Source organism: Phodopus roborovskii, unplaced genomic scaffold (assembly GCF_943737965.1).
Source record: "Phodopus roborovskii unplaced genomic scaffold, PHOROB, whole genome shotgun sequence".
Classification (NCBI taxonomy): Eukaryota; Metazoa; Chordata; class Mammalia; order Rodentia; family Cricetidae; genus Phodopus; species Phodopus roborovskii.
The window spans coordinates 3,621,442-3,647,725 of record NW_026125506.1 but is presented as its reverse complement, the minus strand read 5'-3'; the positions used below and the strand labels follow the sequence as shown (position 1 = coordinate 3,647,725).

The 26,284-nt window shown below is 51.6% G+C and overlaps 1 protein-coding gene across 1 annotated transcript in view; it reads right to left on the bottom strand.

Moving 5' to 3' along the window:
- Window positions 1-26,006, bottom strand: part of Acacb (acetyl-CoA carboxylase beta) — a 72,793-nt gene extending 46,787 nt beyond the window's left edge. The window contains exons 1-12 of the mRNA XM_051176470.1: window positions 25,429-26,006; window positions 12,126-12,258; window positions 9,331-9,469; window positions 8,307-8,416; window positions 8,070-8,151; window positions 6,945-7,043; window positions 5,629-5,738; window positions 5,396-5,506; window positions 2,675-2,884; window positions 2,230-2,400; window positions 868-1,029; window positions 419-582 (exon numbers count right to left, since the gene is read on the bottom strand). Of these exons, the coding sequence (XP_051032427.1) occupies window positions 419-582; window positions 868-1,029; window positions 2,230-2,400; window positions 2,675-2,884; window positions 5,396-5,506; window positions 5,629-5,738; window positions 6,945-7,043; window positions 8,070-8,151; window positions 8,307-8,416; window positions 9,331-9,469; window positions 12,126-12,258; window positions 25,429-26,003 (2,066 nt within the window). The 5' untranslated portion in view covers window positions 26,004-26,006. The remainder of the gene's footprint in view (window positions 1-418; window positions 583-867; window positions 1,030-2,229; window positions 2,401-2,674; window positions 2,885-5,395; window positions 5,507-5,628; window positions 5,739-6,944; window positions 7,044-8,069; window positions 8,152-8,306; window positions 8,417-9,330; window positions 9,470-12,125; window positions 12,259-25,428) is intronic.
- Window positions 26,007-26,284: the final 278 nt, after the last annotated feature.

The following is a 26,284-nucleotide window of genomic DNA, read 5'->3' as shown; positions in this document are numbered from 1 at the left end:
TCTTCACTGACTCCAATATAGAAACTTTGTTCTTGAACTTTGGCTGCCTTGTGAGAGCTAGGGTCAAACTCAGGTGATCAGACCTGTACACAACTATTTCTGAGTGTTTGCTTCTTAAAGGTGGAGGGGAGGGGGGCAGGGCGGCTGGAGAAATGGTTCAGAGGTTAAGAGCACTGGCTGCTCTTCCAAAGGCTCTGGATTCAATTCCCAGCAACCACATGGCGGCTCACAGCCATCTGTGATATCTGGCGCCCTCTTCTGGCCTGCGGCATACATGCAGGCAGAATACTGTATACATAATAAATATATATATATATATATACATATACATATATATATTTTAAATGGAGGAAGGGATGGAGGGGAAGGAAGGGGAGGCAGAGGGAGAGAGGGAAGAGAGCAAGAGGGAGATACTGACGAAATGGCCTCTTCACGGTTCTCGCCCCAGGAGAAGCAGTGCCCAAACTGGGAATCTGCGAACTCATGTAAGCCTCCAGCAGCTGCCACACTGAAATAGCCCCACACATTCTTGTTGCTGCGGAAATTCAGCTCCTGGACTGTCCCAGAGCTTGGCTTAAAACCCTGCAGCCCAAACAGACAGAAAAAAGAGAGAGACAGAAGTCGTTAATCCAAGTGCATTGTGTCTTCGTGAAGATTCAGTTCTGGGTCAACAATCACAGACAACTCCTGCAATGGCTGTGGGCGTGTCTTTCTGCAGGCAGATCTATATGTGGGTGGGGCATCAACAGAACTCCGGCAACAACTATGGGCGTGTACATCGGTGGGCGGGGCATCAACAAACAACTCCTACCACAGTGTATCTATCTGGGTCTGCAGTTGCTGGAAACATAGGGGCCCCACACTTGCCTCATCCGGGTTTTCACTGGTGATCCTGGCCGCAATGACGTGACCTCGGGCACTGGGAGGGCTCAGAGGGTTCTCAAAATAGATGGGGCTCACTCCCCAGGGGGATTCTCCATACAGAAGCCGTATGTCCTTCAGCCGGTGCAGGGGCACGCCCATGGCGATCTAAATGGAAAAAACCCATCCCACAGGCCAGTCAATCAAAGTCTTAAGAAACAATCACCGATGTCACATGAGGGCCAGGTTCCATGACCAAGCACCCCCCAAAAAGAATGAAAAGGAAAAGACCAGGAATGATCCAGACTTAAACAATGAAAGGGGATGTACGCCTGGGTTGATCAGGGTTCGCAAAAACAACAAAGAAACTGCCATAAAGGGAACTGAACTACGGGACAATTAGAAATGTTTAATGTAAACAGTGTATCGATTCAACACTGGCCTGATGCTATATTTCAGAGGAGCTACAACTACATTGTGACATTGTCCCAGACACCTTGTGCCTTTAAATGCGCATTCAGAGGCCAGTCACAAAGGCTCAGTAATGCCTGTTGCTTCGTAACCCTCTCTGCCTCTCTCTCTCTCCCAGGAGTCAGCCCCAACACAGGTAAGAAACTTTGCTATGCAGGGGGCCTTGCAGCCCCTCCCCAAAGCCTGTGGTAAATTTATGTTCCTACCCAGTGCCTGGCCCCTTGGCATGCAGGCTAGGCCAGGATGCACTAACCTGCACTAACCAGGCCCAGCCATGCTAACCAGGCCCAGCCATGCTAACCAGGCCCAGCCATGCTAACCAGGCTCAGCCATGCTAACCAGGCCCAGCCATGCTAACCAGGCCCAGCCATGCTAACCAGGCCCAGCAAGAGTGAGGTCACTGCAGCCTTGAGAACAGAGCGAAAGTAAAGAGAAGAGGCGATACCAGCGTCCTGGGCAAAGCCAAGAGGGTCGGTCATTGCCAGCCACCTTCCCAAAGCAAGAGCCTCCTTAGCTACTGTTCACATTGAAATACAGAAAGGCTACTGTTCACACTGTAGCCGGCTATAGTTCACACTGTTCCCTACGGTGGGAACAGCTGCCTCAGCTGGGAGAAGATGTTCTGCCTGGGACCCCCTCAGTAGCCAAATGCTACTGTGTCCTGTCTGATGACCCATGTGACTGTGACTGACGGATCGCTCTCCCATCGTCCCGCTACTGGCAGCTTTATCCTTCTCCAGCCTGCTGTGTACTCCGTAAACCCTTCAAAGTCCAAAGCGTGACCCAGGGATCATTCTCCCTGTGAAACAGGGTGTGACTCTAGGCCGAGAGAAAAAGGAAGCCTTCCGAGCTGGGGGAGCACCCGCCCAGGGCTTGGAGCCAGCCTCAGGCCCTCACCTGCAACTGCGCAGCGGGCAGGTTGACGTCTGCGATCATTTCTGTGCACGGGTGCTCCACCTGCAAGCGCGGGTTCAGCTCCAGGAAGTGGAAGCCGCCGTCCTGGCTGTACAGGTACTCCACAGTCCCAGCGCTCACGTAACCCACGGTTCTGGCCAGGAGGACGGCACACTGCAGAGACAGACAGAAGCCAAGGGCTCCCAGCAGCTCTCAGGCCATCACTGCCTCCGCAGTGTACCCTGAGGAGCTGCCACACGGGGGTCCTGGGTGACCAGGGTGACCACATCTGTGATGCTGATCACCCTCTCTCTCTCTCTCTCTCTCTCTCTCTCTCTCACACACACACACACACCATGGGCTCCCTGCCACACCCATATCTTCCAGCAACCATGGCTATAAGCCAGTTTCTTCTGAGCTGCCCCAAGCCCAGCTCTGCCAAAGGCACCTGTTCCATGAACTCGAACACTTCTGGAGCAGCAATGGTGGCTGGCGCCTCCTCGATGATCTTCTGGTGCCGCCTCTGGATGGAGCAGTCGCGCCCAAACAGGGACACCGCGTTCCCATACTGGTCTGCCAAGATCTGGACCTCCAGGTGCCGTGCATTCTGAGCCAGCTTCATGAGGAAGATGGGTGAGCCCGGGATCTCACTCTGCACCTGCCCGGGAAGCACAGGGGATGGTTAATCCCAGGAGAATCCAGCTCAGAAGAGAACGCTAAATAACGGTAGTGATGCAGGTAGGTGGCTCCTCCGGTACATGCTATACTTTCTCATTGTTTAACTCAAGCACTGCTAAAAGGGTAACATTTCCCCAACAATCCTACGTCCTAAGGACGACACGCTAAGTGGACCATGGTGTGGTCTGTGCCTGTAACCTCAGCACCCAAGAGGATGAAACAGGAAGACTGTCAAAAGTTTAGGGCCAGCCTGGGCTACAGGAGGTTTCAAGACTAGCCTCAGCTACACAGAAATCCCAAGGCCAGCCTGGGCTACACAACAAAACACAACAGCAACAAAAATTCACTTGCTGGGTTTAGTTTTCTGGGGGTGTAGCATACAGTGTGGTGTAGATAATGTATATGTAATTACACATGGTATAGATAACTAATGTATATATAATTACACATGGTACAGATAATAATGTATATATAATTACATATGATATAGATAATTATTGTATATATAAGTACACATGGTATAGCTAATTAATGTATTGTGCACTTGAAATTTAATTCAAGGAGTCTCAAGCATTCTTCCCAAACAACATAAGTACATGTTCAAAGAAAAGAAAAAGCAAAGAACTGTCTATATCAATACCATGCCATGGTGTGTGTGGAGTGTGTGGGTGTGGGTGGGCAAGTGTGGGTGGGTGTAGGTGAGTGTATATATGAGTGTGTATGTAAGTGCATGCGTGTGCCAGGGTGTGGTGGGTGAGTGTGGGGATGTGTGGGTGGATGAGTATGGGAATGTGTGGATGAGTGTGGGAATGTGTGGATGAGTGTGGATGAGTGTGGGAATGTGTGGGTGATTGTGGGAATATGTGGATGAGTGTGGGAATGTGTGGATGAGCGTGGGAATGTGTGGATGAGCGTGGGAATGTGTGGATGAATGTGGATGAGCATGGGAATGTGTGGATGAGTGTGGGAATGTGTGGATGAGCGTGGGAATGTGTGGATGAGTGTGGGAATGTGTGGGAATGTGTGGATGAGTGTGGGAATGTGTGGATGAGTGTGGGAATGTGTGGATGAGTGTGGATGAGTGTGGGAATGTGTGGATGAGCATGGGAATGTGTGGATGAATGTGGATGAGTGTGGGAATGTGTGGATGAGTGTGGATGAGCATGGGAATGTGTGGATGAGTGTAGGAATGTGTGGATGAGCGTGGGAATGTGTGGATGAGTGTGGGAATGTGTGGATGAGTGTGGGAATGTGTGGGAATGTGTGGATGAGTGTGGGAATGTGTGGTTGAGCGTGGGAATGTGTGGATGAGTGTGGATGAGTGTGGGAATGTGTGGATGAGTGTGGGAATGTGTGGATGAGTGTGGGAATGTGTGGGAATGTGTGGTTGAGCGTGGGAATGTGTGGATGAGTGTGTGAATGTGTGGATGAGTGTGGGAATGTGTGGATGAGCGTGGAATGTATGGATGAGTGTGGGAATATGTGGGTGAGTGTGGGAATGTGTGGATGAGCGTGGAATGTATGGATGAGTGTGGGAATATGTGGGTGAGTGTGGGAATGTGTGGATGAGCGTGGGAATGTGTGGATGAGCGTGGGAATGTGTGGGTGAGTGTGGGACTATGTGGATGAGTGTGGATGAGTGTGGGAATGTGTGGATGAGCGTGGAATGTATGGATGAGTGTGGGAATATGTGGGTGAGTGTGGGAATGTGTGGATGAGCGTGGGAATGTGTGGATGAGTGTGGATGAGTGTGGGAATGTGTGGATGAGCGTGGGAATGTGTGGGTGAGTGTGGGAATGTGTGGATGAGTGTGGATGAGTGTGGGAATGTGTGGATGAGCGTGGGAATGTGTGGGTGAGTGTGGGAATGTGTGGGTAGGGCTGGGGGTGGAGCCAGGGGTGTCATGCTTGCTATGCAAATGCTCTACCATGAGTGACACTCTGTGATGCCCCATATGTCAGAATGTGCTTTTCCTTCCAGAGCTGATGTTGGAGCTTAATCCCCACATGAGGGAATAAAAGGGTAGAAAGGAAATTTGGTACAATTGTGGCTCTGGAGGTTAGGCCTTTTGCAAGTGATTAAAAGTGTGTAAGGTCATCAGACTGGAGCCTATGGTTGAATCCTGGTGGCTTTGTAAGAGAGACCAGAAGACACACACATCCGACACATCCTCACATGGTTTCTGAGCCACTCTGCTATTCTGACAGCAAGAAGGGTACTATTGCCAGGCATGATGACACACACATTTAATCCCAGCACTCGGGAGGCAGGGGCAGGTGAATCTCTGAGTTCGAGGCCAGCCTGGTCTACAGATTGAGCTCCAGGACAGCCAGGGCTACACAGAGAAACGCTGTCTCAAAAAACAAAGCAAGCAAACAAACAAAAAAAGAGAGGGCATTACTAATCAAATCAGCCAACAACGGACTGAATCGACCCAAAGACAAGGAAGCCAGGGACGGAAGCGGAGGGGGACACAGGCCAGAGCACGCACTTGTCTGAAGAGCATCGGGAAGTCCTCCTCACTCTCGGCCTTGCGGATGCCTTTCCCTCCGCCGCCTTCGGAGGCTTTGATCATCAGCGGAAATCCAACCTTTTTGGCTGCCTGAGGGAAAAGGACAAACAGGCCCCTTTAAATGTGGGACTCGAGTCCAATACCACGGAGTAGAGAAGGTCACGCCCGGCCCCAGCCACCACGCTGGCCCTGCACAGGCAGCGCAGCGTTACCTCCAAGCCCTCCTCCACGTCTCTCACACAGCCTCGCTCATAGACATCTTCCGGGACACTGATGCATTTGCCCTGCTCCCGGGGATCCTCCGTCCACTCCACTGTGAGGCCTGAAAGGGACAAAGAGTAGTGCTGTCCCGAGGACAGCAGGGACACAGGCCAGCAGCCACACCCATGATCCCAGGACCCTGAAGTCAGGCAGCTCACAGCAGCCTGCTAACTCCAGCTCCAAAGGGTCTGACGGCCTCTTCTGGCCTCCAAGGGCTCCGCACACATGGCACACACACATACACACCGCATGCATACACACATACACACACGCATACACACACACACACACACACACACACACAAATAATAATTTCTGAGATCTCTAAAAAGAAACACACAGGGCAATGTATAGACCTGAATCTAGACAGAGCCCGTCTACCCTAGGGAATCAATCCTCTTTGCAAAACAGTGCAAAGATTTAACAAATAAATTAACAGAATCTTTTGTTTCCTTGAATTTTTTTTATGTATGTGAGTGACATGTCTCCATGCACATCAGAAGAGGGCCCGGAATCCCATTACAGATGGTTGTGAGCCACCATGTGGGTGCTAGGAATTGAACTCCAGACCTCTAGAAGAGGAGACAGAGCTCTTAACCGCTAAGCCATCTCTCTAGCCCCCTTTCTCCTTGTTTTTCAATCAGCCCTAGCAGTTCTACTTTGGGGGTATGATCCGGACGGAGATGATTATAATCACGTATATTTAGCTGTAGGGTTGTCAAAGCCCTGTTTGCCTTGAACTATTTTTAAATTATCAAACTGCCTGAGCTGTGAAACTTCAGTAAATGAAGTGAATCACAGTCTATCCACATGATAAAGTCCGGCACAGGCTCCAGGCCTGGGGCGCACGCCTGTGACCCCCCACTACTCAGGAGGCTGAAGCAGGAAGACAATGGGCTCTAAGACAGCCTGAGAAACCCACAGATCAAATCAAAAGAGCCGACGCTCAACGCTGGAGCACACAGGACTTTTCTTGTTGTTGTATTTTTGGTGTGTATGTGAGTTAGCGTGTGTATGTGGGTGGTGATAGTGTTCTTGTTTTGAGCCAGGGTCCCACAGTGCAGCTTAGACTGGCCTGAAACTGTGTGTGGCCCCAGCCTCCCAGTGCTGGGATCACGGCCATCAGCCACCACAACTGCTCGTTTTCACGCCTCTCACATTTTCTAAGTCCACTACAATGACGTCCCATTCTTATCTGTCTAAAACTTTGAAGCAAAAGGATTTTTTAAAACGCATTCCCATCACCCCAAAGGTCTAGACCCCTTACCGCTTCCGCTCCAGGGGAGGGTCGGGATTTGCAATGTCTGGGCTACAATGGTGGAGGCGATCTTATCTCCCAGAGCCCACATGGCCTCACTGGGGGGACCTGCAGGGCCAGGAAAGGAGAGTGGAATGGAGTCAGCCACTGATGGGCAGAGCCAGTGCCAACTCACAGGGTCAGGGAGAGCAAGAAGATGGAAAGTGGTCTGCTCTCCCTCACTCAGGGGCCGAAAGCCTGCTACTGTACAGGTCAGCTTCCAGCGTCTAGACCATAACCTGATCAGGCAGAAACTGAGCTGTGGCAGATGCAAGACTCACTCTGGGAGGGACCAAAAGCCTGCAGGAAGGAGGCAAACACGGGGCTCAAGCATCCCCCGTGACAGACGGAAGAGCTCTTGGCCTTGTGCAACCAGCATCCCTCAGGAAGGCCCTCATTTCTGCTGGGGTACTCAGCTCTGTTCCGCTCTGAATCCAGCATGGAGCACTCAACAAGCACAGATGGGAAATTTCTTTAAACGCATCTGTACTGAATTTGCGCAGACTTTTCCCCTTGTCTTGATTACCTAATTAGTAATTAATTAATATTTTGGAACCCAGCATGGTCACTGAGCCGGGTTATAAGGTGCCTAGAGATGACTCAAACACAAAGGGCCATGTGCAAAGGCCAGGCCTTTTCATAGAAGGGGCATTAATGTCTGTGGGTGTTATTGGACCCCCAAATCCTGAGGATATGGGGACTGCCTATGTGCATACAGAGCTGACCAACGTGTCCACAGATAAAAATGCCGAAGCCCACAGAAGCCATCAGACACAGTCATGTCACCTAACAAAACCTGAGGGGCTTTGGTTCTCAAAAAGCAGCCCTCTCAGAAATGTGACCCCTGGGCCAGCGTGGCTGGTACTTTAACACCAACGGAAACCCTAGCAGAGGTGTCGCTGGCCACAATGTCACTCCCTTGCCGTAAGCAAGGCAGCGGTTCCTGTTGCCATAGCCTGGGCCACTCACTCACTGCCTCCCACCCCTGCCCTTCACAAGGAAGCAAACCGACCTCCACTTTGAAGAAGAACACAATAAAGAGAGACCCTGGCCTGGCACCATGCAACCCCACACATGACAGAGGACACACTCTACCTAGGAAAGCAATCTCCTGCTTGCGCAGCAGCTCTGGAAGTTTGGGGTTTTCCGAAGCGTGGCCCCAGCCAGCCCACACGGCCTGCAAACACACACAGAGACGGGTGTGAACAAAGATCCTCCGAGACCCCACCTGCCATTGCACCCAACACTCTGCTGAGTCCCTTAGGGCCATCATGAACTATAGGATGGGACATGGCCATCCCCACCTCACCCTTGGGAATTGCGGACCATTACCTGCACAGGAATTCTCTTAGCAATGTCTATGATCAGCTCCACGTTGGCATAGTTGTTGTTATTGGGCCCTCCTGGGACAGGGACATACTGATCTGCCATTTTGATGTACTCTGCAATTACATGGGAGAGAGAAAGAGAGGGAAGAACCAGGGACAGACAAGTCACACAGAGGTGTGACACAAGCTGCCTCTGAAGAGCGCTACTGTGAACACTACATGGCAACAATGGGTAACGTGCCCAAAAACTGGAGAAATCAAGAACGTCTGTTGTATGGCAATAGCTGTGCCGTAGAATGAAAGGAAAGCGGTCAGGATGGTTGTTCTCCCTACTTACAGTTTGACTTAATACTCTGTCATCAAATACAGTATTTTTGTTTGTTTTGCTTAGTTGGTTTTTCAAGACAGGGATTCTCTGTATTGCTTTGGAGCCTGTCCTGGAACTAACTAGCTCTTGTAGACCAGGCTGGCATTGAACTCACAGAGATCCACCTGCCTCTGCCTCCTGAGCGCTGGGATTAAAGGTGTGCGCCACCAGTGCCCAGCCTACAGTATTTGTTTGTTTGAAGACTGGGTCTCTTTCAACCCTGGCTGGCCTCAGACTCTAGGAAGCTGAGAATGAACACTGAAGTTCTGAGTCTCATGCCTGCACCTCCCAAGCACAGGGACTACAGGAATATGCCACCATGCCTACGGCTTCGTGCATGCCAGGCAAGTACTCCAGACCCACAGTATTTTTCTATTGTGGGTAAAAGTACATAAACATAACTGGGCGGTGGTGGCGCACGCCTTTAATCCCAGCACTGGGGAGGCAGAGGCAGGCAGATCTCTGAGTTCCAGGACAGCCAGGGCTACACAGAGAAACCCTGTCTCAAAATCAAAATCAAAACAAAACAAAAACCCTGAGCTAGTGAAAGGGATCCCATAGCTCTGGGGCCAGGATGTGCCTGCCTGCCTGAGCAGGGTGGAGGAGGGGAGGGCTGGCAGAGGTGGACACAGCATGGGGTCGAGGCGTCAAGTTCAGGTACCTGCATTGGCCTTAAGGTCCTCAGGGGTCACCATGACCACAAACCGGATGGCGCGTTCATTCCGGAACATCTCATAGGCCCAGCGGCGAATGGAGCGCATACACTTGACTGCAGCGATGCCGTTGTTGGCGATGAGCACCTGAGGAAGACACCAGAGCCATCGTGCCACCTGCACAGGGGACCGGGTGCGCCCAAGCGGGGACACAGTCCCACACAGCACTGGCGTCGTGTGCAGGGATGACAGGGAGCGGGTGAGTGAGAAAGAGGACTCTGACATCGCCTGTGTGTTCGGTGCACACCAGGCTACCCTGTCCTGTGTTTCCCTGCTTCGCTTCGCCCCACCCGCAAACAGCCCTTTGAAGGAAGTTTTGCCGTTGTCCTATCTGAAGATTAAACAGACACTCAAACTCAGAGGCGTTAAGACACTTCCCCTGGGTCACACAGCCAGAGAGTGTCTGAGCTTGGGCTCAAATCCAGATCTCACAAACCAAAAGGTGCAGATTTGATTAAAAAACAAAACAAACAAACAAACAAAAAAAGATCATCCCAGCACCCAGGAGGAGGATCTCTGTGAATTCAAGGCTAACTGGTCTACAGAGTGAGTTCCAGGCCAGTCAAAGCTACAGAGTGAGATCCTAGCTCAACAAATAAGATATATTTATGGGTCTGTGCACCAGCAGGTGCATCTCTGTGAGCTCAAGGCCAGCCTGGTCTACAGAGCTATTTCCAGGACAAGCTCCAAAGTTACAGAGAGACCCTGTCTAAAAAAACAAAACAACCAGCCTTTAACAATAACTGTACACACATACAGCACACACAGCACATGGGCCTGAGGGTGTAGCTCAGGGGCAGAGCATATGCCTAGCGTTAGGTTTGATCCTCCAGCACTAACGAAAGACAAGTAATTATCTAGAATTTCTCAGGCCTGGAGAGACGGCTCAGTGGTTAGGAGCACTGTCTGTTCTTCCAGAGGTCCCAGGTTCAGCACCCACCAGGCAGCTCTTATTTAGCCATCCATAACTCCAGTTCCCAGGGATCCACTGCCTTCTCCTGGCCTCTGAGAAAACTGCACGCACATGGTGCATATGCACACACATAACATAAAAATGCATAAATCATTTGAGCCAGGTGTAATATGAACGCCTTTAATCCCAGCACTCGGGACGCAGAGGCACAGATCTCTGTGAGTTTGAGGCCAGGCTGATCTACACAGAGAATTCCAGGACAGCCAGAACAACCGAGAAACTGTCTCAAAAGGAAGAGGAGGAGGAGGACAGAATCCAGGCGTATGCCCATAATCCCAATGGTCTAGAAGTTGAAGGAGAAGGATGTCAAGGTCTCAGATAGCATGACTATATAGTAAGACCCTATCTCAAAACAAATAAAAAAAAAATGTTAAAAAGTAATTAGGTCTCTGGTCCCAAGCTCTGGCTCACAGAGCGATTCCTCTCTGTGTTCTTTCCACCGCTATATAGCCCTGGCCATGCTGCTGAAGGCCAGCCTCCTCGGAGGTTAGAGATGCAGCTGCATCTATTTTACAGATGGGGAAATAGTAAGCTCGCCCTGTGACCTGCCTGAGGCTTTGGCCAATGCTCGACTCAGATGCACAGCCCACTGCCGCTGTGGGGAACATCATTAGGGAAGAAATGAGAGCATCCTAGCTGTGGCCTTCTCATTGCTAAAGCGAGACTTGGTCCAGAAGGAAAGGCAGGGGGTGGTAGGAGAGGGCACGCTCTGGGAACCCTGCGGGGGTAGATGGGGGTGGGGTGGGGGGAGGGGCTAGCTTTCAGCTCCCTTCCCCAAGCAATTCCCATGAGACTCCAGCACAGAGGACAGCTCCTCAGTCTGAAAGTAAAAGAGCTCTGGGCGGAGTCTACCTGAGGCTGTGACTCTCTGATAATGCAACTCCAGCCACAGTGGAGCTGCCTGAGGCTAGCCGCGACACTCAGAGAATACAGCATCCGCCATAGCGGGTCTGGCTGCAAAACAGTCTCTAGTGAGTCCGAAATGCGGTGTCTAGAAGCGAGGGTTGGAAGGGTATGAATCAGTGGGTAGAGGCTTGTTGCCGAGGGAGTATTCACAGAGCCTGGGTTCAATGGCCAGTACTGCATAGAGTGGGTATCATGGCACACATGTGGGAACTGGAGGCAGGATGATCGGAAGTTCCAGACCAACCTGGGATACACAAAACCCTGACTCAAAAAAAAAAAAAAAAAAAAAAGCAATTTCTGGATCTTTCCCAAGGGACTCTAAATCTGAGTGTTTGGAGCAAGATAGAGAGAGGAACCAGCAAGGCAGGCTCCCTGTCTCCTCTCCGCACCTTCTCTCCTTTGTAAAGTGCTGAACCTCCATTCTGCTTCCTAAGCGATGACCGTGGACGGCTTGTCATAATGTAGCAGGAATACGGTACACTAGGGGCCTGCTTTGTGGTGAAACCCCACATTTGGTAATGCTCGCTGCCGCAGCCCATCCATGATGTCACTATAGAGCATGGCCTCCTGTCCTCCAGGAAGCCTAACCTCAGAGAGGGCGGGGTGGAAGCAGCCCCACTCCCCCAAGCACCCAGGAGCCTCCTGACCAAGCCCACGACCTCAGTCTCCCCTTCTGAGGAATGGGGTAATGTACCCATGCTTGGGGGAAAGGGTGAAAAGTTCTCCAAGTCAAGCACGCAGCACCCAAGCAAGTGTCCCAAGTGGCGGCTGACCCTCCCTCCGAAGGTGAGGAAAGGCCCCGAAGCTGGGCCTCCACACAATGAAAGAGGCCCACCCCCACCAGCATACGGGACTGGTCTGTACCTTCTCGATGACCCTATTGCCTCCAAAGCGGGTGACAAACTCGGCTGGGGATGCTACAGTGAAATCTCTGTGCAGATCCAGTTTCTTGTGTTCACGGCCTCTCTTCACGAGGTGGAGTCCAGACATGCTGGGCCTGCGGGGAGGAGAGATGGGAGCCTTGAGGGAGGAAGCCGGGGCATCCAGGGGGAGTTGGAGCCTGGTGCTGTAAGGACAAAACTAGCAGCTGAGTGTATGTGCACACACACACACACCCTACACACACACATACACATCCTACACACATACACACACACCCTATACACACACACACAGACACCCTACACACACACACACACACACATACACCCTATACACACACATACACACACACACAGAGACACTCAAACACATCGGGGAACTGACATGAAGGGGGTGGTGGTGGGGTGGGGTGGGGTGTGGGTGGGGGTGGGGTTCCGTGTGTGCACGCTGACTGCAGATACAATGAGGGCCTCTGGGCCAAAGGAAGATGGGATTATCTTCCTCGTCAATCTTGTGCAGTCACCAAACCCTCTGGACTGTGGTGACTCCGGTCCCTGAGACACGGACACAGAAGGCACTGGCTGCCCTTGCAGAGGACCAGATTCAGTTCTGAGCACCCACATGGCGGCTCACAACCACCTGTGACTCCAACTCCCAGGATTTAACTCCCTCTTCACAGACATGCATGCAGGCAAACACTCATACACACAAAATAAAAACAAATAGAATTTTAAAAAAAAATCTATATACAGTCAGTGTGGATAAGAACTCACTGCCACGGGTTCAGGAAACGTAAAAGCTTGGAAACAAAAGGAAAAACACATAACAAGGGAGACAAGATGGCTCAGTGGGTAGAGGTGATTGCTGCCAAGCATGATGACCTTAGTTCGATCCCCAGGACCCGTGTAGTGGAAGGAGAAAACCAACTCCTAAAAGTTGACCTCTGACCTTCACATAGGCACCAAAGTGCGTGCGCATGTGCACACACACACACACACACACACACACATACAAATAAACAATTACAACATAAAGCACATCACAACAAAGACCATTTCCATCAAATCACAAGAGGTGGAAGGCTCATGTGTCTGAGAGTATCTCGAGGGGTCAGACTCTGTGACAAAGGACACCACCACCCGCCAGTCAGGGTTTGTTTGGGGGTATGCGAATCTTCCCTTTTGGTTTTCATAGAGCATGTGTATTCATGTGTGCTCACGTGTGTGTACATGCATGTGGAGGCCGGTAGGCAGCCTTGGGTGCCATCCCCCAGACGCCATGCACCTCCTGGGAGACGGCCTCCCCCGGCCTGGAGCTAACCAGTTCGGCTGCAATGGCTGAATGCAAACTCCACTCATCCCGTCTCTCCCTCCCAGCCCTGACTTTTAGTTTTAAATCGGTTCGGGGGATTCAAACTCAGGTCCCTCAATCTGCAACACTGACTGAGCCATGTCCCCAACCCGAGTGTCCCCTCCTTAGAGCATGCTATCCCTTGACACACCCTGCTGACCCCAGTGAAGGACTGTAGCGGCCCAGCTTCACGAGTCCCTCTCCTGAGTGACATCTGTTGTTTCCAAAGCCCTCAAAAAGAAACACTCATTGTCTCCACCTGGGATGTGGGGACAATAACACACACCTCATTCGGTAGTGTTGCACGTTTACCTAGGATTAAACGAGGCCGTCTGGGTCATCAGGGGAGGGAAAGAAATCTCTCAGGGTGACGCGTAGTGAGACCAGCAGAGTCAGGGTCCACCCGCCCGCTCCTTCACCAAGAGGAGCAACAAGCCATTCGCTGAGCCCACTCCACGAAGTCCCCATCTGAACGCTACTCTGGCCTCTCCGTGACCCTCCCTGCCAGGCTGACATTATGGTCCTTCCTTAGAAAGTCTGACCCTCCGCTCTCAGACACACAAACCTTCCACCTCCTGTGCACAGTGAAGAAAAGCCCCACTCTGGGATCCATCTGTGCTGTCACTTTGATCTCAGGCTAGTGACAAAATCCATTCATCCGGCAGGCTGAGTGTGCATCCCTGAAGACGGTCAAGGGAGCATGCGAGGCTGCAGGGGTGGCCTTGACAATTCTGGAGGCCAAGCCACGCTGGCTGCGGACAGACGACCTTCCCCTGGCGCTGGAGCCAACTGAAAGACAACCTCTCTGAGTGCTGTGCCTCCCGCCCAAAGCTCAGCCCGACCTCACACAGAAGGACAAGGGTGAGGGCCAAAATGTTCCACAGTGGCTTTGGAAATGGCTTTGAATAACAATCAGCAACAACACAGGTGCTAGCCGAACACCAGCCCCAGTCAGCTGCTGGGGCACAAGACCAGGCAGAGCTGTCCTGGGAGCAAGTCAATGTTGTCAAGGACATACAACGGCCTGGACCTTCATGCTGACGGCTTACGGCTCTGCGAATGAGAGGCTGCCGGCTGTTCTCAATAATGAGACAGGTTCGGGCAGCTGACAAGCAGCAGAGCTGGGCGTGTCATCCAGCCCTATCCAACCTCAGGATTTAATATTGAGGTAGAAAAGGCAGAGACAAGGTTGGGAATTCAAGGCCAGGCTGAGCCACATGGAGCGTCTCAACAAAATAAGCTCAAGGTGGGCCGGCAGGTTAAAAGTGATTGCCACGAGCCTGACTACCTGAGTCTGAGCCCTTCAACCCACAAGATAGAAGGAGAACTAACTCATGCAAATTGTACTGACCGCCACGGCTTGCTCGCTCATGCTCGCTTTCTCGCCAATAAATTTTTAAATGAATCAAATAAACACAAACCTCCTGGGGAGATGGGGTGCCACCTAGAACTCTTGCCTGTGATGCAGGAGACCTTGGGTACCTTTCTAGGACCAGGGGATAGACAGTCTGGAAAAGAATGAACAGGGCCAGCCAGGCATTGATGGTGCACGTCTTTAATCCCAGCACTCAGGAGGCAGAGGCAGAGGCAGGTGGATCTCTGTGAGTTTGAGGCCAGTCTGGTCTACAGAGCTAGTTCCAGAACAGTCTCTAAAGCAATACAGAGAAACTTTGTCTCAAAAAACCAAAAAAAAAAAAAAAAGAATGAACAGGGCCACAGTAAACTCACCCCAGGGGAGACCAGCACAGCGGCTCCCCCTGGTCAGGCCCAGGGTTCTCTGACACTTAACCCCACTCTCATCTTCACTAGGGGGTGGCTGGGAACCCTCACTACCACATGGTGGGAGGAAGGCAGCGTCTGCACCAAGCATTTCTGCACACATACACACATGGCATATACAGACACACACACATTCATACACACACGGCATATACAGACATACACTCACACATAGTCACACAACATACACTCACACACACACACACACACACACATACAGCATATACAGATACACAGACAGGCACACACGGAATATACAGACACATACACACACAGCATATACAGACAGACAGAGACACACATTCATACACACACACACATACAGCATATACAGACAGACACACACACAGGCACACACAGCATATACAGACAGAGACACACATTCATACACACACACACAGCACATAGTCACACAATATACACGCACACATATACACACACACAGCATATACAAACACACACACATTCATACACATAGCACAGACATACACTCACACATAGTCACACAACACACACACACACACACACACATACAGCATATACAGACAGATACACACACATACACACATAAATAAAAACAAATCTTACAGATAACTAGGATACCAGATAAATAGACCTTTGGGGCTTGCTACTTAGTTTTAACTAAATGCATTTACTAGTTTATTGGGAGGGAGCTGCATAAACTACCGAGTGTTTGGAGAGGGCAGATTTTGGGAGTCAGTTCTCCTCTTCCACCGTGTGGATTTCCAGAATGAAACTCAGGTCAGGGTTGGTGGCTGGCACCTTTACCTGCTGAGCTGTCTTGCCAGCCCCAACCCGTGGGAACTTCTCAGGACATGCCTGATGCCTTCTAGAATGACACCAGATCAAGGGTGGAGGAAAGATGGCCCCTGGGCCAAACTCAATCTTCCAGGAATGTACCAGGCTGTAACAGATTTAAGTGGCTGGTGGGAAACATCCAAAGAATTGTATACTATACAACAAATTATACGAGTGTCCTGTTTCAGAGTCCTTTAATGGAATGCAGCCAGGCCCGTTTAATTGTGCAGCTCCTACCACTAGAAATGAGAGCATAAGTAGCTATAAGAAGCTATGCAGTCACAAAGCAGCGTATTTACTGCTTGGCCTTTTAGGAAAACAGCACAGACTCTGAGCTGGACTGACATGGGGGCTTTCGTATTGACGCCTGAATACACACCTGTGATCCCAGCTTTCAGAAAGTAGACGTGTGTGTGTGTGTGTGTGTGTGTGTGTGTGTGTGTGTCAGGAGTTCAAAGTATCCTTGGGAGTTCAAGGCCAGCCTGGGCTATGTGAAATCATGTCTCAAAAATATCAAAAGAAGGAGAGGGGAGGGGAGGGGTGGGTGCTGAGGCCTAAGGTGACCCCTGTCTCTAGGAGGAGAAGGTAGGTGGCCCAGGAAACTAGTTTTCCAATCCCAGTGAAATTCTAGAAGCAGCAGTGTACAGACCAAGGCTAGATCTCTCATGTAAGCATGCAGGAGGCCTTGGATTCTATCCCAGCACCACAGGGAAGCAAAGAGAGATTTAAAAAAAAAAAAATGCAAAGGAGGCTGAGCATAGTGGTACAGGCCTTTAATCTTTTAATCTACACATGGAAGGCAGAGGCAGGCAGATCTCCGAGTTCGAGGCCAGCATGGTCTACAGGGGGAGTTCCAGGACGGCCAGAGCTACACAGAGAAAGCCTGCTATGGAAAACATAAGGGCAGGGGCGGGGGGGGGGGGGGGAATTGGAGGTTTCAGCACGTGAAGTTGGCATGAAACCTACAAAGTACTCATACCAGCACGGTAAAAGCATCCCACAAATGAAGCAGGTATTGGACTGTGTATGGTAATCTAATAAGTCTCCTCGTAACTCATATTTGTTCTGTCCATCCTGGTCACCTAGAGAGCCCCAGGCCCTGGACTGGAGCTCAGGAGCTCTTCAGGGAGCCTGTTTCTAACCCTGACATGCAAGCCTGAAACCACGGCTAGTCCTGAGTTCCACAGATACTGGATGGTTGGCTTGTTTTCCTACATGTACATACCTATGATAAAGTCTATCTTATAAATTAGCCATGGGAAGAGAGTCACAATAGCCTCCAATTCCAGCACGTGGGATGCAGAGGCAGGTGGATCTCTGTGAGTTAGAGGCCAAACTGGTCTATAAAGCAAGTTCCAGGACAGGCTCCAAAGCTACACAGAGAAACCCTGTCGAGAGAGAGAGAGAGAGAGAGAGAGAGAGAGAGAGAGAGAGAGAGTCACAATAATAGGCATGGTGGTAGTGGCCGGTGGCACATACACACCTTTAATCCCAGCACTTGGGAGGCAGAGGCAGGCAGATATCTAAGTCTACAGAACCAGTTCTAGGACAGCCAAGGCTACATAGTGAAATTCTGTCTCAAAAACAAAACACAACAACAAGAGAGATCCATTAATAAATAGACTCATTGTAACAAGGTACTGTAATAAAATTCCCAGCATCTCTCCCCTCCTGCTTTTAGGCCATTGTTTGGAAGATAAGGGGGTAGCATGTCAACATAGTGGCTGATGTGGTAACCAGGAGCAACGGTAAATAACTGATTTGTAGGTGGTATTTACAGAACGGATACACTGTACAAAAGGTCATTTTCAGTCCTGGACGCAATCTCACCAGATTTTTTTCTCACACTCCTCAGGGGAGTCAGCAACCTAAAACATATTAATTAATTGCATCTGGAGTTTTTAAATCAGTATTTCCAGACCATGTTTGATAGAAGGCAAAAACCATAAAGAAGGGGAGGCTACTGAAGTGAGCAGATATTTGTCTACCCTCTGGACCGGGAGTTTCTGGAAGACAGAAGTAGTTCTTCCCAAACACAACTATACACCTTCTTGTTTGCAGAGGCAAGCTTTACACGTGAGATGTGCACAGCCGATCCTGATGGACCAGGCCGATCTAACCCCAGGAAAGTAGCAGAAACGGAGGCAGTGGCTCAGCTAGAGGCTGCAGCGGGCAGTGCTGTAGCTCCATCGCAAAGAGGGCACAGCTTGACTACCCACTGCCTGTGGTGACTGCTTGCATGCTTTAAAGTCCATCCCTTTGCAGGGACACGCTGGGCCCAATAAAACGTGGCACATAGGGCAAGGGCTGGCAAGTCAAGTCAAGTGTTAGGACCTAGCCTCTGCCCCACTACCCCAGTCTTCTAGCAAAGCCCCTTCTAGCATAGGCCTTGCAGAAACCACTGAGTGTAGCTGTGTGCCAATAAAACTTTATTTGTTCACTCTCATCTTTCAATTCTAGCTTTCACATAAATAGTGTTCTTCTCTTGATAGTTTTCAACTGTTTAAACACATAAGAACCATTGCTCTCGGGCCAGATAAACTCATAATTTGTTAAGCCCACTTGAAAAAAAAAAACAAACTAAAGGTGAGTTACAATATAATAAATTCTGTCTGGTCAGATTTTATAAATTAAACATCTACACTGAAAAGACGACTTGCCTATTATCTACTGTTGGTCCAGGTGGAATTTTACCTTTCCTCCTCTTTTTATCTATAATTTTCTAGGTTTGTGCATTTGTTTGTTTGGAGTTTTATGTGCACGGGCTTTCCTATGCAGCCCAGGCTGGCCTCAAACTCAATCCTCCTGCCTCAGCAGTGCGGGTTTTACAAATGTGTGCTACACTCAGGGCTAAAGGGCTGCATTCCCAGCAAGGAACACAGCATCCCTTTGGTGACTGTTTTTAAGTGCAATAGAATGAAAGGGAAAAGGGAATTACCAGTCTAGAGTAGGTGGGGCTAGAACTCCTAGACAGTGAGTCCAGGAGATGACTTCAAATACAATGCTGAATCTGGCGGCCAGCGCTCTCCCGAGGCTTCAGCTTCAAAGAGCGTTGCCTCCCACAGATGTCACTTTCTCAAGGCCAAAGGGACAAGGGGGGAGGGGTGCTAGAACGGGGGGGGGGAGGTTGGGTGCTGCAACCCAGGGATCAATCTGGAGGCACTTGTGTGCTGTGGGCGGTGTTCTCCAAACATCACTGAGTGCCCACCTAGGACGCTAGTTTGCTTGCGAGGCAGGCTCGATCCTACAGCGGCCCAAGCTAAACTCGCATCCCCTTTGGGAGGAAGGAGGTTAGGAAAGGCAGGGTGCTCAATGGTGGCTAGGTGGATAGCGCAGCTGTACTGGGTGGGGTGCACGAGTTTGCAAAAGCAGTTATTAAAATCGCGGGCTTACTTACTTTCCTGTGCGCTCAAGGAAACAGACCTTGCATTTGGCGGGGCTCATGTTGCCAGGCCCACCGGACAATGCTAGCCGGCTCCCATGGGGATGCGCAGTGTGCAACCCCTAGTCTCTGGGAGCAAGTCCCGCTCCCAAGGCGCAGCAGCGTCGCCAGGTCGCCACCAGAGGCAGAAGCGTCCTCCCGGAGGGCCTGGGGTCGCAGCCTGCGCCAGCTGCCACAAGCCAGACAGTGCGCCTCGCGGGCCATCCCGAACTGCCCCCTACTCTTAGAAGCCAGAGCGAAGCCCCGCCTGGCCACGCCCTGCCGGAGTCACTCGCCTCCCACCCGGCCACCCATGCCCTGCCGCTCTGACCACGCCCCTCCCCGCCACGCCCCGAGGGCCTCGCCTCCATCAGCTCCGCCCAGGTCCCATCTCCTCCTTTCCCGGGCCGTCCCTGCCCCTGACCTTGAGCTCCACGCAAGAGCTCAAGGGTGTCTGTCTGCCGTCTTCCTCTCCTGCGCCCCCAGACAGGTGGCCACAGAGGTTCACAGCCCTCTACGCTGCAGTCCGTAGCCTGGACGCGCGCGGTATCAATCTGATGAAAATCCTGAAACTGATGAGGGCGGTGCCCCCTCTGCCTGTTACGGCCCTGTTAACCCCGCCCCTGCGAGCTTCCAATATGCACTTTAAAGATTTTTTTTTTTAAAGTTACATTTATTTATATATGGACGGAGAGTGGACCTCCCTCAGCAACCGTGGAGCTCAGGGAACAATTTGTGGGAGTCGGTTCTCGCCTTCCACCACGTGGGTCCTGGGGATTGAACTCGTGTTACCAGGCTTGGAGGCAAAAAAATTTACCCTTGGAGCCATCTCACAGTCACCGGAGCCTCTATTAAACATCAACAAAACCAGGAAAAGCCCGGGAGAACCCTGTCTCGTCTCTACCACACCTTGGCTTCACAGGGGAGGAAGCGTGGGCCATAGAAGGGAGGCCTCGGAGGGACAGGACTGTACCTAAGTAGGCCCTTAAGCGCAGCATTTAACAACCCCGCAGTGAAGCCTGCCGAGGAGCGGGGCTGAGGGCATAGTTTAGTGGCAACTCTAGATGGCTCCTGTGCCCTGGGCTGTATGCCCAGGGTCTCCCTCCAGCTGGCCACTAAGCACCCCGCCGCCATGTGAACAGGGACCTTGCCCTGCATTAGACAAATGAAGAAAAATAAAATGGGTGGGCAAAATTCTCAATTTAGATTTTCTAGAAGGTTCTCTGCCCTATGGTTTTAATGTTACCTCCTCAGAGAGAGAGAGGGAGAGAGAGAGAGAGGGAAAGGAAGTAAGGAAAGAAATCCACATTGGGTTCATTTCAAACCAGTAAGTATCGGGAAGTCCCCATCCCCTCCTACGACCCAATGTAAAGAAGATGCCCCAAACAGCCCTCCCCGCCAGCTGGGGATCCTGTAGAAGAACCCTGCTCTGCAGCTTCCTGACAGTTAGGCTTTTACCTCCAAACTTCCAACACTCCCTCAGTGTTCTGGGGATATTCTAACCTCCCTGTTAACAGTGTGAAAGCACCACACAGCCAGAAGACCACGCCTGACATGGAGCCTGACATGGATTTGTCTCAATTCTTTTTAGACAGGAGACAGCAAGTCATGATACAGCAGTGAGATTTGATCTCAGCGCTGGGACCACAGACATACCGACAGCATGGACTCTCGTTATAGCCAGTAAGAGTGGCGCTTTACAACTGTGGTCTTCTCCCCAGCCTCCTGTGGAGAAGTAACCAGATGCAGGACACCCCAACTGATCCCCGGGGCTGTAATTCTCCCAACCACCAAGGCCATCAGACCCATGCAGGTCTGAGAAACCACTGGGTCAAGTTCTATTTTGGTGTTCGTCTGCTGCCCAGGCTGGCTTTAAACCCTTGGGTTTGGGCCATCCTCCTGCCTCAGCCGTTCTGGGAGCCCAGACTCCAGGTGGCACCACCACACCTGGGCTGGGTTTTCTATTGGGAATAAAGATGGGGGTGGGGAGCATGGGAGGGAGGGAGGGAGAGGGAACTGGGATCGATATGTAAAATAAGGAATTCAAATATTTTTTAAAAAATGAATAAAAATGGGAAGGGAAGAAGGGGAGGGAGAGAGGGGGAGGGGAGGGGGAAGGAAGACCCTGGGGTACCACTCTGCCTGCACAAAAACCAATGGTTGTGCTTTCCTCTTTTTCTCCACCTCCCCCTTTTTTTTCTCTCTAGCTTTTTTATTTTTTCTGATACAGGGTCTCAGGTAGGTGAGGCTAGCCTTGAACTCCCAACCTTCCTGCCTTGGCCTCCCAAGTGCTTCGATTACAGACATGAGCCATCCCCCCCCCCCCAAGGGCTGTGCTCTTGAATGAAACAGCTCAAACTGTTTCCCAGCTCATGTTTGAGCCTTTCTCTTGGGCTATCTGCGTTTGGGTATCGCAGATGGAAAATCTTGGTCAGTGACAACATGCAGATCTACACGAGGCAGCTGTGGGGTGCAGAGCTGTGTATTGACCAGCTTGGCTGTCCTTGCCCTCCACTGTGAGCTCAACAGGGTCACTCCCCTTCCTTTTCTGATCTAAAAGCCATCCGATAATTTGCCTGCACCAAAGGAAGCTAAAGGATGCGGCTCTAGCTCAGCTGGCTGTGTGTGCCTCGCACACAGGAAGCCCAGGCTCAGTCCCCTGCACTGGGTAAATGGTCCGTGGAGGCACGTGCCTGTGATGCCAGCACTTGGGGGGGGGCAGGATAATCAGGTGGTCAAGGACCAAGTTCAATCCTCAGGACTCACAAGGTAGAAGAACTCTCCTGACAGCTCTCTGACCACCTCACACTCAGTGGCACATGTGTACACACAGCAACACAACCACACACTACAGCACAACCATATATGCACATACACATACAACCACACACACGCACTACATATCGACACTAACACACACTACACACACTAACACACATACCACACACGCTAAAACATACACTACACACACACACACACACACACACACACACACACACACCAAGTAAACCATAAAATCCAAACGCTTACGCTACCTACCACATGGTCCTCGTTGAAACTCCCAGGCCCCAGTGCACTTTGTTTGGGATTTGGAATGCGTTGTTTCTTAGAAAGGCTAAATTGTGCTTTCCATGTTATCGTACTGCATTTCAGCAGCAGGAAGGGCCTGCAGTTAAGACAGCTCACCGCTGACGGGGAGCTTTCATAGCTTTATACTCAGCACCGCACGCAGTGTCGTGATCCTGAACCCAACCTGTCCCACTCAATCCACCCCACACCACGGTCAACACCATGGCGCCCCTGTTAGGAAAACAAGAAACGCGGGCAGGTTTGAAGCCAGGCATCTTACACCAGGCCCGCCGTGGAGCAGGGCCGTGGGAAACAGGACAGGTCACCCTGCATCCAGGGTTTGTGACCTGCATTTCAGAGGTCATAAGCAACTGCTTTGGCGCCCAGAGTGATGGGCCTATTGGCCCTACTTCTATGAGTAATGTGAGAATGTCAATGCTCAAGGACCAAGCAAGTCCAGGAAAGGGGCGGAGAGCACCAATACCCACCAACCTCCATCCATCTGTTCATCTAGCCATCCATCCATTCATCCATCCTTCCATTTAGCCATTCATCTCTCTAGTCACCACCATCCATCTATTCAGCTATCAGCCTGCACATGTCCGTCTGTCTTACATCCATCTATCCATCTGGCCTCCCATTCATCCCTCCCTAATCGTCCATCCAATCCATTCATCCGTCTTTTTATCAACCCAGTGATCCATCAACCAGCCAGCCATCAGTTTACACGTTTGCCCAAGTATTTGGCATGTCTCCAGGATGCAGATTTTGTCTGTAGAGAATACACATTGCTTATTTTGTCCATGTATTTGGCAAATATTCAAAGGTTACCTTCGGCCAATGCTGGGCTAGGCAGTGAGGAAAGACAGACCCTGTGTAAGGATTCAGGCATGACGCTGGCCTGCCCGTCACCCGGCAGAATGCACTCAGGCAGTGCTCTGGTCAGCCCAGGGTTCCAAGAGTACTAGTCTGCAGGCAGGTGCAAAGGACCCCTTTAAAAGACAGACCCCGCCCACTTACGCTTTATTTTGCTCTCTCCTGCTGTCGGTTGGCCACCAGCTACCCCCCTTCCCTCCCCCCCCCCCCCGCTCCTCTTCTGTTCCCGATGCCTCTAAGTCTCTTCCCTTCCCCCTCACTCCCCTTTCTAAATAAACTCATTTAAGCTCCATCTGCCTGGCCTGTTATTCCCTCTGCCTCGCCGCCTCCGTCACCCTCGCCTGCTATGGAACCTGCTTTGCTCTGGCACGGGGTCCCTTACCTTGGAACCCCCCCTCCCCTGGGACCCTCACCCGGGACCCCACCCCCTTCCTCCAGCCTTCATTCCTCTAACTGTAAGGAGAGAACAACACTCTGCACTCAGGGACTTGCTTCCCACACAAGGAACCAGATAAAGACATGACAGGCGTAACTGCAGTTGTCAAAGCAACAAAACAGAGTGGGAGGTAAAGAAACTAGGACCTGGATACTTTAAAGGTGGGTCAGGGACAGGGCGCACTGCAGGAAAAGGAGGAGGCCGGTCCTCCCTCGACATACCCAGGGATTCTAAGATACTGACAGCACAGTCAAGGCTCATGTCTGCCACAGAAATCGCGAAGCCCCAAGCTGGACATGGTTGTCACACGCCTTTCATCCCAGCACCCGGGAGGCAGAGGCAGGCAGATCTCTGTGAGTTCGAGGCCAGCCTGGTTTATGGAGTGAGTTCCAGGACAGCCTCCAGAGCCACAGAGAAGCCCTGTCTCCACAAAGGCAAGGGAGGGAAGAGTGTACATCCCTGCTTGGGACAGCCAGCCCTGGTGGGGACAAAGGGGCCTGTAGTGTGGAAGGACCAGAGCGGGAGGGGAAGGTTCTGGGAAGATGAGGGCCCAGTAGGGAGAGAAGGAGCTCCCGCCTGCGGCTGTGGCCTGGCAGGAAGAGGTCCATCCCGGAAGTGCCCCCCACAGCAGAGCTGGGGCCAGAGCGCTTGATCTGAAGCCACAAAAGGCCGCGGACGGACATGTCATTTCCGCCATGGCTCTCACAGAAGGTCAGGGCCCTGTGCAGACACCCAGCCTGTCTACCAGATCTGCTCCCATAGTTGCGTTTGACATCGGCAAAACCCAAGATCATCAGCTACATCTCGAGTCTGGGTGTCCTTCTACACCAACTGGGTATCCCAAGATTTTAGGAGACTAGCTCGCAGCTGCTGCAGGGTGAGTATAACTCCCCCCCCAAAAAAAAAGTTCTCATGTTGAACTCATATCTAGAGACAGGGCCTTGGGGAATGGTCAGATGAGGTCATGAGGATGTGACCCCTCACCCCACGATGGCACTGATGGCTTTATAAGAAGGGGAAATGGGACCTGAGCTGTCATGCTGGCCTGTGCCTCCCCCCCCCCCCCGTGCCTCTGCCTTATTAGGATGCTATGCAAGGCCCACACCAGGTAGATGGCAGGATCTAACCCTACTCCTGAACTTCTCAGAACCAATGAAATTCTTTATGCTTTTCAAGGCAGGGTTTCCTGTGTAGCTTCAGCTGTCCGGACCTCACTCTGTAGACTAGGGTGACATTGAACTCACAGGGATCCACCTGACTCTGCTTCTGGAGTGCTGGGATTAAAGGCGTGTGCCACCACCGCCCTGTTTGACATGGGGTTCTTTAGCTGGTAACTAGTCACCCACAGGATCGTCTTCCCCAGGTAGACTGAGAGCTCTAGAAAGCCACTGTGCTAGCATTGGGTCCTGTGCACACAGCAGGTGCACAATTAGTGATTCTGAAAGGAGGGAACAGGGAGCAAAGAAGTCAGGCACTGCCTTCTTCTCTTCCACGTAGGGAGGGGCCGGGGAAGAATGCAAATCCCGGTCCGTTACCTCATAGTGGGTGCGTGGGCCTCAGGGTCACTTGAGTTTAGTGCAGCCTCCAGGGACAGGGTGCCCAGGCTGGGCCTGCTCCCCTTCCGGGGAGAATCCCTGAAGGAGCCAGCGCTGGGGTCCTCATCAGAGGAGTTGTCATCGAAGGAGCCCAGGATAAAGTTGGTCATCAGCTGTCTCTTGATATGTGCCTGCTTCTTGTCCTCTCTGGATGGGGATCTGGCTTGCTGGCCCGGAGGCCTGGCTGGGAAGGATAAACCATTGGTATCAGGGACCTCTGCGCCTTGAGCTGCTGTCCCGTTGGTTTGGAGTTCTGGGGATGGCCAGGTGTCATTGGAAGGCAGAGGGTTCCTTGGAGGCTTCTGACATGAGGGTGGTGGAGGAGGGGTGTCCCTCTGCCAGCTGGCATCTTCGCCGTGTTTTTGCAGCGGCTCCCCTGAGCTGTCTGAGGCTGGAAAGGTTTCCTCCACCTCGCTTTTGGTGGGTGGCTTGGAGTCTGTCATTGTCCCCCAGATTTTTAACCAGGAAAAGGTCAGGCAGGAGAAAAGCAGGCAGGTCAGGAGGAGCAAGAGCATTCAGACAACCTGTCGAGAGAAGAGAAAGCTCACAGTTATGACCGACAGATTTCTCTCCTAATGCAGCAAGCCGGACAAGGGTACTGGGTTCCCTGTACTGGAGTACTGCTGAGCACTACTGAGTCCTCTGGCCTCAGCTCCGACCATGGTCTGCGGCCCAGGGCACGCTATTAACCTCCCGGATGTGGCTTGAACGTGTCCTCCCAAAGTGTTCCAGCGCACCCTCCCAACTAAACAGTGCTGGGAGGTGATCAGAAAGGGTGTATCCGTTCTTTACAAGT